Source organism: Lactuca sativa, chromosome 6 (assembly GCF_002870075.4).
Source record: "Lactuca sativa cultivar Salinas chromosome 6, Lsat_Salinas_v11, whole genome shotgun sequence".
NCBI classification, from domain to species: Eukaryota; Viridiplantae; Streptophyta; class Magnoliopsida; order Asterales; family Asteraceae; genus Lactuca; species Lactuca sativa.
Genome location: NC_056628.2, coordinates 23,532,064 through 23,543,314, shown reverse-complemented (window position 1 = coordinate 23,543,314; position 11,251 = coordinate 23,532,064). Strand labels below are relative to the sequence as shown.

General features: G+C 29.9%; 1 protein-coding gene and 2 long non-coding RNA genes across 7 annotated transcripts; 2 read left to right on the top strand and 1 right to left on the bottom strand.

The window, feature by feature from the left end:
• Window positions 1-1,076: 1,076 nt before the first annotated feature.
• LOC111883027 (uncharacterized) lies at window positions 1,077-2,969 on the top strand. Of its 4 annotated transcripts, none has more exons than XR_002847323.3 (3): window positions 1,116-1,438; window positions 1,594-2,554; window positions 2,633-2,969. It is a non-coding gene; the product is annotated as an uncharacterized LOC111883027 (long non-coding RNA). The 4 variants fall into 4 exon arrangements; XR_002847324.3 differs by having other exon boundaries at window positions 1,119-1,640; window positions 1,746-2,554; XR_006184113.2 differs by having other exon boundaries at window positions 1,077-2,554.
• Window positions 2,970-4,082: 1,113 nt separating this feature from the next.
• LOC122194687 (uncharacterized) lies at window positions 4,083-5,525 on the top strand. 2 transcript variants are annotated; one of them, XR_006184112.1, is made up of 3 exons: window positions 4,083-4,827; window positions 4,998-5,071; window positions 5,244-5,525. It is a non-coding gene; the product is annotated as an uncharacterized LOC122194687 (long non-coding RNA). The 2 variants fall into 2 exon arrangements; XR_008224696.1 differs by lacking the exon at window positions 4,083-4,827 and having other exon boundaries at window positions 4,877-5,071.
• Window positions 5,526-6,300: 775 nt separating this feature from the next.
• Window positions 6,301-8,666, bottom strand: LOC111882999 (F-box protein SKIP31). Its single transcript, XM_023879356.3, has 9 exons — window positions 8,415-8,666; window positions 8,078-8,248; window positions 7,879-7,952; window positions 7,725-7,800; window positions 7,495-7,605; window positions 7,153-7,327; window positions 6,969-7,084; window positions 6,835-6,898; window positions 6,301-6,512 (listed from the first exon to the last, which is right to left on the bottom strand). Exons 1-9 carry the CDS (start codon window positions 8,490-8,492, stop codon window positions 6,442-6,444), a joined length of 936 nt encoding a protein of 311 aa, XP_023735124.1. The 5' UTR covers window positions 8,493-8,666; the 3' UTR covers window positions 6,301-6,441.
• Window positions 8,667-11,251: the final 2,585 nt, after the last annotated feature.

Genomic DNA, 11,251 nt, shown 5'->3' with positions numbered 1-11,251 from the left:
GTTGGCCAACCTTTCTTCCACTGGTGTGTATAGCTAATTTACTATTTTAAAACAAAATTTATTGCATTTCCTTTACAAATTGCAAAGTATGTACACATTTTCTAATAATTGATTTTGTTATACCTTTCATGATATTTACTTTGTAGCTTTTTTGGGATTATGTTATGAAATTTGACCCTAACAAGATTAATATTATATGCTTTGGTAGGAAGGTAAGGTGATTTTGCAAAAAACATTATTTGAAGTCGTCATTAGTCCTTCAATTTCGAATTTTACTTTGTTTGAAGTGGTTGTAAAATGTATATTTTATGTTTCTTATTAACCTGCCAATTTTGATAGGTTTATATATATATATATATATATATATATATATATATATATATATATATATATATATATATATATATGATCTCAAGGCATTGTTTTAGCTTTTTTTAGCATCAGGTGCAAGATAGGTTCAAGATTATCAGAGAGGTGTTTAGACATAAAAAAAAAATGCTAATGCACATAAATTTTCATACTCCAAAGAGGTATGATAGCTATAAGATTGCAATATGGAACTAAAAACCTATTCATGTCTAAATTTTGGTAATCTGCTAGAATCTTAACAAAGTAATCGAACCTGATTTATTGATAGCTATTTTATGAAACAATAGTTTATTAATATGTGTTCTGTTTTTTCTTTCCTTTTGCACCAAAGAAGTTTAACAAAGAACATTTGTCTTTTGGTGGTGGGTTTATTGTTTGTGACTTACATGTATCATCATGTATTTCAGCTTTCATAATAAAATGTGATTATCCAAGTAAAAAAACCAATCCCGCAACGCGGGTTTCTTCACCAGTTCTATTCTAGTTTGGAAATAATAATAAGTTTAACTACCAGAGGAAAAAAAAAAATAACCACTAAGACTTCGATTTTTTTCAAAAAAATAAGTAATAAATAATAAATAATAAATAAAAAAAAAAACATTACACAAATTTTGAATTCTATGAAAATCGTTATATTTTAATATTTGTTCAGTATAATTACACAAATAATAATAATAAGTTTAACAATTAAATAGGCTCAGAGAATTTGATCCAAACCCTACCCAATTAATTATGACATGTAAACAGATTTATTTAATCTCAAGCTTGTATGGAGTTAACAAGTTAGGGTTTAGACATTATAGATGTATTGTGTCATGTTGAGTTGAAACACTAAAAATGTTGAAAGAGTCGGATTCAGGAAGACAAATATATCAGTTAGGTTTAGAGGACATAGTGGAAATAATAGGAGTTAATAAATCGAAGCTAGGTCATGAGGAAGGAGTGGCTAAGTGGGTTCATGGAGTATGTGAGAAAAATGATAAAAAGAAAAATAAAGTATTGACCTAGGTGGCTAAATCCTTTTCATATTACAAAACGATTCAACCTAAACTTTTTTCTTTTATGCCAGGTTTATGTTTTGGTTTTTGAGCTACTCCATCTTTTAGTCAGTTATTTTATTTTGACATAATGAACTCATATGTAATTTTGGACGAACCTTCTCTGTGAAAAAAGAAACTAATTTGGGGCTTATTAGATTGTTTTTTTTTTGTTCATAATTGGCAGATTTGAAGATGCACATCAACTGCTTGATGAAATGCCTAAAAGAACTAGTAAGATTATTTCTACTCCATGATTGACTACACAGGCTTCTTACACACTTTCATATTACTTTTTGATAATGATGATAAAAATAAACAAGATTAAATAAATTGTAGTTGTATTACAAATAGCATGGCTTACCAAGTTTCGAGTGTGAAAGGTAGATCACCAACAACTTTAACAATTAAATTACTAGAAAGTATTCAGGTAAGAACATCTTCTATTTGTGTGGCTGCCCTTTCGTTTCAGGTATCTCTCTTGATTCTCCCTCTTGCATTTCTTCAATTTTTCTTTTTAGGAAGGAAGATGGTTAATGGTTAATGGGTTGTTTTGCTTCCTACAATTCATCGTTTTGAAGGACCAAAACTGATGCGTTGTGTTTCTGTTAGCTTTTTGGGCAAAATGGTTTATTGAAGGGGTTGTGGTAGAAAACTCCCTGATATCTCTTTCTTTTCCAACCTACAAACAAGTGCTTTCATGCTCCAGCACATATGAAAGAAAGGTCATTTTTCAAGTAATAATTACGAATTTACCCTTTTCATCCACACACCAAATTTTGAAAACAATGGTTTCAGCTCTAAAGATTTGTTAAATATCTACCCTCAAATGCAAACTCTTTTACCACAAAAGAAAATTGATAAAAGAAATCCATGAAACAAAGTGAGCATCAAATTTGATGATGATTCACATACATTTATGCTCTTAAGTATTGGAAACTTCGAAAAGCATATCAAATATCATTTTATTACACTTTCTTGCTAAAGTATTAAAACTGATATTTTGTGGTTACCTTATTGATTACATGCTTATATAGGTGGTTATTTGTTTCTCTTTGACAACAAGGTCCTGAGGGTTTTTTTGTAAAGATGGTCATAGTTGGAGGAGAAAAAAAGACGAAAAAGCCCTTGGATAGGCACATGAGGACGTAAAAGTTTGACCTCTTTTCATGTTCCTTTTTTATTACTTTCGATATTATTGCTTATGTTAAAATCCTTTTATGTAGGTTGAAAATGTTGAAGGTTTGAATTGTTACTATGCACATGGTGAACATAATCAGAATCATTTTTTTGAGTTCAATAACATAAGAAGGAAGTTATTTGTCATCATTATGAGCAATGGTACAAACAGAGCTTTCACGCTTTAAAAAAATGACTCTAGATTCATTTTATTTGTGATTAGGATTCGAATCACATGCAAAAATTAGAGTTATTTTTATTGCTCTTCTTTGAATGTACATATCCATCTAAAACTCTAAAACCTAAGACCCTCCACCAATGTTTATCCTCCTATAACAAGCTTACAGCTATGGACAAAAAAATGAAGCATTGTAGTTATCTGAATGTATGTCTCTCATGCTATGTTTCTTATGAGTAAAGAGCAATACAGGTTTCTTATGAGACTTATATAAACAGTGAGTTATTGTTTAGCATCCCTTTTAGACAGAAGGTCAAAATGGACATTCTCATATTGACATTATTCATTCACTTGAGAATTAAGATTTACTAGGAAATGCCGAGTCGCACCTTTTGGCGCGTTTTTTATTTGTAATAGTAAAAGGTCACAGCGTCATCAACGTGGGTTCGAATAAATTTCTTTCACAACTTAAGCAATTGTTGTTTGAACCTTGAGAAACTTTTTTTTGTGGTCTTGGATACAAGAACACAACGTTAAAATTTTTTGTTATGCAAACCTGTAACAAAATAAGAACTATTAAATAGCTTTGATTCTTATAATTCACAAAATTATGGAATTCTAAATAAAATTGAAACTCACTTGAACATAAAGGTAAATAGAACATAAATGTGAAGATTCTATTTAAACCTTGATTGATTAGTTTTAAACTAAATAAATTTTTTGATAAGCTTGAAATTGTTAATGTCAAACAATTTTTTATAATGAATATCATATGATATAATAAAAATATGACAATAAGTCAATAATTTGTATGTCATTATTTTGGAGATAATTAAAAGATTTGATAAAAAAAATGTATAATAATAATTAAACTAAAGTTTTAAATAGACTTTTAATAAACATAAAACGACAATTTTTAAAATATTATAAACACAAATGTGTGGGACATAGAGGCGTGTAGTGACAATATTCAATAATAATAATAATAATAATAATAATAAATTATGAAATATATAGTCCAGGGATTGTATTGTAATTTTCATAAAATCAGTTTTAATAAAGGAAATTGTGTTTATGGTTAAAATCTGCAACATGTCAAACCTAACAGACCAAAGCTGACAATTTTCATAAGTCTTAATCTTCTTCCCCTGCAAAACTGGAAAAACTTATATGACAAATTTGTAAAGACAAAAAACTCGTAAAACAATAATTTTTAAAACACTATAAAGACGAATGTGTGAGACATAGACGCATGTAGTGAAATAATAATAATAATAATAATAATAATAATAAATTATGAAATATATAGTCCAGGGACTGTATTGGAATTTTCATAAAATGAGTTTTAATAAAGGAACTTGTGTTTATGGTTAAAACCGACAACATGTCAAACCTAACGGATCAAAACTGACAACTTTCGAAAGTGTTAATTTTCTTTCCAAAACTGGAAAAACTTATGTGGCAAATTTGTAAAGACAAAAAACTATACTATTCTCTAAACCTTAGCAAAAAATTTAGAAAATATATTATAAAGAAGTTAATCCATATAACAACCACAATGGTGATAAAAACCCAAAAACTCTAAACTTCCGCCACAAAAACTAAAGAAAAAAATATTGTGGAGAAAACAAAAAGTAAGAAAAGTTCGCTGTTCCCTAACCCTTTGGGAATTAATCTCAATTAGTTGTGGCAAAAGTCTAAACCCCACATGAAAGAGGAGTAAAAGTGGCAATCTCTACAAAATTTTGTGTCAAAACTTGGAAGCTGATAAAGTATACTGTTCCCTAAACCCTTTGGTAATTAATATATATATGAATGTGGTCCAAACCAAAGCAGAAAATAAAAAAATAATAATAAAATAAAAAATAAAAAAACAGCAGACACTATTCACAAAGGGGCCTCAGGTTTAATAGTTATATAAATTACGAATTTACCCTTTTTCATACACACACGAATAAATTTTTGAATTTTTTTTAATTTGTTATAATTTCAGATGATCCTAAACTAAAAAGTGTGTATGTTATTGGGTGCCAAGTTGAGTTAATCGAATCAGTTCAAACTCAGGTTAGCTACCATTCATTTTATGCTTTACTTTTATAAAATTAATTAATTTTTAAAGGTTAATACCGATCTCTTCCATTATTGTATAAATCTCAGGTTTTCAGTGAAATTGCTCCTGTAGAATACCGATTCACAAATCTATGACAATATGATTGTTTGGGATTTTTTTGTAGGTTTGTTCCGGTTTGCGTTGGGTTTCTCGGAATTGGAGAGTCTAAGGTCACCAATTTAAGTCGAAGTTCAATAGGTTTGTTTTTTGCTTAAACGGTTACTGATTCATCCACCATTTGCCAATTGTTTCAACTCCCCAGTTTTTCGTGGACATGATTTCTTTTTTGAAACTTAAAAATTTGTTTATTTGAAAGAGTTTTGCTATTTAGAGGTTTTGTTGCTGATGTGCTAATGCAAGTTATGCAAAGATTGTAGGCTTATGATGAATCTGAGGTTATGGTTCTTAAAGGTGAACACACACTCCGAATTCTCAAGTCTTTTTGCTGAATGAACAAGTATTCTAAATTTCTATTACTAGGTGTGTGGAATCTGTTATTTCAATGACTACAACAATTCCAAAAGGATGTATAATTATCAAACATGATGCTTATCTTATAGGAACCAATTCTCATAGAAATCAATAGTAATTGATTACTCTATTGTAGCTCTTCAATTTCAGAGTTCCACTGAATGTTATTGTTTTAACAATTCACTCAATTACCTTTTCCTAAACGAATCCGGTAACATATTCAATATAAGGGGAAGAAAGGGAAGAAGGTTTTGTACAAATTGAAATACGAAGAAAAAAAAAAAAAAAAAAAACAAACACAGCGCCAAAGGCGCAACTAATTCCCTTCTAGTTTGTAATTAGACCTCGCAACACATCCTTGTGTCTAGTTCTTGTTGTGTTGACAATTAAATGGGCTGAGAGAATTTGACCTAAACCCGACCCATTTAATTATGACGTGTCATGTCAACAGATTTATTTTATCTCAGGCTTGTATCAAGTTAACAAGTTAGGGTTTATACATTATAGATGTATTGTGTCATGTTGAGTTGAAACATTAAAAATGTTGAAAGAGTTGGATTCAGGAAGGCAAATATCTCCGGAAGTTTAAAGGACAAAGTGGAAATAATAGGAGTTAATAAATCAAGACTCGAGGTCATGAGGAAGGAGTGGTTAAGTTGGTGCATGGAGTATGTGAGAAAAAAAATTAAAAACAAAAAAATAAAGTATTGCCGTTGTGGTTTTGGGTCTCTCCAATTTATCTAAAGATTAAAATGAAAATAAAATAAAATCACCCTGTATAATAATAAACGGGTCATTTTTTAGTTGAGTTTCTCAACCTAAACTTACCCGTTTAAGTTTCATTTTGTGAAATGTCAATCCGTTTAATTAAACGGGTTGAAATCTCTCACTCAAACCCGTTTATTTTGTGATGGATGTGGGATTCAGTATAAACTATGAAATCCAACATGACAAGCTCACAGTGACAGGCCATTCCTTTATTGTTTTTACTAAGTTATAAGCTACTGACTAATTTAAAATAGCGTATAGAAAATATTAATCATTTAACAACACTTAAATATCAAATTCCAGAAAATATAGTAATATCAAAATCGGCTTTAGCAGAACCTCAAGCAAGCTTCCAGCTCTTTTTCATCTTCACAGTTATAACCCAATTGGTATGCCCGCGCTACAACATATATAAACAAACATATATTCATAAGTCATGAAACTTATAAGAGTAAACTGCATTTTTGGTCCTTAAGTATAGTAACCTTTTTGCAATTTTGGCCCTCAAAAAATTTTCTCTTGCAGGTTTGGTCCTTATCTGAGGTTTTCGTAACATTTTGGGTCCATGTTCCAAGCAAATGACCAAAAACCTCAAAGGAAGACCAAAATTGCAAGGGAAAGTTTTTGGAATCAAAATTGCAAAAAATCAGTTATACTACTAAGGGACTGAAACCGTAATTTACTCAATTTATAATCCAGTTGATGTAAAATTAAATTAGTACCAAAACGGCCCGATCCCATGAATGGTTCTGCTTCATCAGTGACACCAACTTGTTGCTGTTCTTCCTAATAATTTTCAACAAAAATAAAATCATGTCTCTTTTTTTTTAAGGAAAGTATTTTAAGGTCAACTTACCATATCTCCAGTTTCAGATGGAGAAAGCAATCGGTCAAAACAATGGCCAGAAATTGTACAAACCAAGAGCTCATTTTCTGGATCAAGGACAACATCCTTGCAAGTATCATCACACACTGCATAACCAAAGTAATAATCATTAAAATGTTTGCAACAACATATGAAGATGAGAAACAGAGCGTACCATGAACATATCCAGTAGTCTCACAAACAAAAACATCTCCAATTTGATAGTAAGAACAGGTTTCTCCTGAACAATTGTGATCAGAGAACACCTTGTCTGTTAGTCCTTTGCTCTTCTTCCATATTGAGACTTGATCAGCAACAGACTTGTCTAGAATCATCCAGTCATCTTTCAACTACACATGTGTAAGTGTAATCAATAATAGTTAACTCTTCTTGGTTGTATTGTGTTTGGTATGCATTACAATGGGACCAGGATTGTTGACATCAATCACAGTCAAACACAGTACAACCTGTTCTGTTATGTCCTGTAATTTCGTGCTTAAAAATGAGCTTTATTCACCTGACAAGGGAGAGGTGCTTGACTTCTCTTTGCTACTTGCATTTGGATGTAGTACTCTTTGAACTCATTCGGGCAGTTTCTAACAAACTCAACCATGTCTTCTTCATCACGCTACACAAGGGAAAGTTTGTTTCTTTTAAAAGGTAAGCAACTTAGGGATGGAGGAATAGTAAATTGTTATGATTTAAATATCAAAATGATGAATTTTGTGTTTTAGTTGGTAAATCTACCTGAATATAAAGCTTCTTCCAAGCACGATCACGCAAGGTTTTTGTTGGTGGCAAGATTCCCCACCGCATACAGTATCTACATACAATAATCAAGATAATTTGTAAACAACAAACTTATAATTGTAGTTGGAGTTATGAGACAGAAATTACTCACAGGCGACGCCATAAAGATTCATCTGAAGATGCGAAGTTTAGGAATCTACAGACCAATGAGCATGAAGCAAGATCCTGCAATTTCTCAAGATCATCATCAAACCCATCAGAGGAAAGTTTGTAGCAAAAAATCAAATAGATCTATTTCAAGTTGTATTTAGAAAAGAGTAATCAAAAGGAGCAGTTAGTAGTAGCACCACCTCAGAGGAGAGAAACTTGAGGATATGAGGGAAGAGCTCTGGAGGAATCCTGCTGAAGAAACCATCATCTATCCTCCTTGGATTTATTACTCTGTTATTCACGCCACCATTTTGCTCCATCCGAAGCCGCTTCGGCTGTCGCACTTCCTCTTTCTCTGATCTTGCATCTTCCTGAATATCACACCAAAATCCAATTTTAAGCTCGGAATATTAGATCACCGAACTAAATTAACCATATAATATAATTTTTCACACACAGACACATAAAAAGCTAGAATCTAGATAACAAGATCGAAAACCCAAGTTGATCATTTTCAAACAAGGAATTACGTGTTACCTGATCGGAGATCTCTGAAAGAACTTCGGATTCTAAAAAATGAGCTAGATGTTCGTCTTCATCTTCTGAAACGGTCATGATTACACCACAAATTCTCAGATCTAGATAAATAATCTGTTGTAGCAAATATAATTTTAGACGGCCGGAACAGGCCGCCGGAAAAGCACGCCGGCAGATCTGGTTTTCCGCTGATGAGTTCTAAATGGAAAAATCCCCTAGGAGAAAATTGGGGGCTCCTTTGCGTCGCACATATTCGGGTCGGGTCGCGTCGACCGGGTAGCTACACATCCACCACCATTATCCTTTTCTTTTTCTTTGGAACCGTCAATTTCATTTTACAAAAAATAAATTACATGTCAAATTAATGATAGTAATTTGAATAAATGACTAAATGTATTTTTAATAATCAATATTTAACATTATTCTTCATCTTAACAAATTGATTCTATAAAATATAACATTTTTACTGTTATCATATAAGTTAATTATCGTACAAATAAGTTAACATGTCTATATTTTATAATTTATATAGATAAGTTGCTTTTTTTAAATAGAAGAATCATCTCTTTTTATTTTAGTGAAAAAGATAAACCTAATTAAATTTTTTTAACTATTTTGCAAGAAATATATATATATATATATATATATATATATATATATATATATATATATATATATATATATATATATAGAGAGAGAGAGAGAGAGAGAGAGAGAGAGAAGTAAGTTCATACGAAAATATAAATAACTTGCGAAAACGTGAAAACAGATTTTATCTTATAAAAATCAAACATACGTACTATAAAAAAATAAATTTATTATCAATAAATTAAAGATAGTAAGTTTATATTGGATGGTGTTATGATAATATATACTTAAAGACGATTTTAATAATTATTTTTTTCACGTCCTTAATCATTTTTAAATTCACGTTTTTATAATAAAAATGTTAAAAATTATACTTTGCTAATATAAAACAATTTCTCATCTATCATCGATTATCATCATGTATTTCAATTTTGGATGAATTATTTTCCAAAATATAATGTTGAGGTGACACAATACCATAGGTTTTTCTTGTTTCCGCATATTCGCAAATTATTTGTATTTTCGCATTAACCCTCCCATATATATATATATATATATATATATATATATATATATATATATATATATATATATATATATATATATATATATATATATATATATATATATATATATATATATATATTAAAAAAAAAAACAAAACATTACCCAATTACCCATATAGGTTGTGTCATCTTTCTCAAAATGTTATTTATGATTTCCTCCTAATGGCAAAAAACAACTTTCTTTATATTTTTAATGAAATTGTATGTATAACCCAAAATTGTACTCTAAGTGAAGAAACCACATATACCATGAAGGTCTATTTGTTATTTCAATGGTTATTAATTTCTTAAACTTCTTTTTTAAGTTTATAAAATTAAGTTAAATTTTGTAATTTTCTCTTTATTTTATAGTTTATAACTAAATAAAATAAAGTTACCAAACCAAAAAAATATGAAAAATCGAAAAGACCATTAAACTTTGACCCATTGTTCCAAATTAGTCTGGAAATAGTTTTTATCCATCCGAGTACTTAAATAACTTTTTGTTTCGATTAATTCTTTATGGCTAGGTATAGAAAGTTTATCAGTTAAGTTAGTCATTTGTGTTTCATTTTGGTGGCTAAACATTTTCTTTTGTAGACATAGGTCCTAAACAAAAATATGTTTTTATAGTATCGTTTTAATTCATAATAATCCATTTATTCTATTACAATATAGTATCTTGTTTTTTCAAATGTCGTTCTTTCTATCTCCAAATATACAAAATTTACTTTATTTTATCGAACTGGATGTTACCAATAAAAAATTCACTAGCCTATCACTCTTCGAAGAGCGAGTATCACTGTCAACGATGGATTAAAGGATGAATATCAGCCGTAGAAAAATTGTGTGTAATGAGCACATTTTATCAAAACACTAATGACAAGTTTAGGGTTTATCAAGACGCTACAATTTATTAAGACACTAGTGACAAATTTCTTTTATACAAATTTAATGACTGTAGCGACAACTAACAATATTTTTGTATACAGTTCATCATCAGTAGGTCATAATTAATATTATTTTAAAACGGAAAATGTTGAAATAATCTAAGTATAGAAATCTTTCTAAACTATAGAAATCTTTTCTAAATATGCTTTTTTATACCTTAGATGAAATTGACTAGACCATAATTATAGAACATGTTAATTGGGAGAATGTTAAGAATAACCTTTTTATTATAGCTTCATATTCTTCTTGCAATGTTTATTATCACATGTAAACATATTGGATACTATTATAATTTCTACTAGGGATGGAAATTCCATCCGATCCGGTGGGGAACCTGGTTGATCTGTCCCGATTGGGATCGGGTATTCCCCGCCAAAACGGGTACCGGGTACGGGGATCCCTATTTAAGCTAAAACTGAGGATGGGGTCGGGGCCGGGTATAACAATCTCCAACCCTCATCGCCTCCGCTTTGATGACTATATATATATATATATATATATATATATATATATATATATATATATATATATATATATATATATATATATATATATATATATATATATAATTTGAATTAAGTCCATTAAAATGAATTGATCCATATAGACCATTAGAGATAGAGTCCATATACCAAATTATGTTTCCAATTTCAAGAGTTCATCAATCGTCACTTTATTCGTCGATCTGTATACCAAATCGACACTTTTTTGTTTTGATGCTTGTAAAACTTTATGATTTATGTAAACAGAATC

Excerpts from the sequence above, each read along its gene's own strand:
- LOC111882999 (XM_023879356.3), bottom strand. The coding sequence starts at position 8,492 with ATGACCGTTTCAGAAGATGAAGACGAACATCTAGCTCATTTTTTAGAA. Across the intron at positions 7,085-7,152 it reads GACTACTGGATATGTTCATG|TGTGTGATGATACTTGCAAG; the intron begins GTACGCTCTGTT and ends TTGGTTATGCAG. Across the intron at positions 6,513-6,834 it reads CATGGGATCGGGCCGTTTTG|CGCGGGCATACCAATTGGGT; the intron begins GTACTAATTTAA and ends TATATGTTGTAG.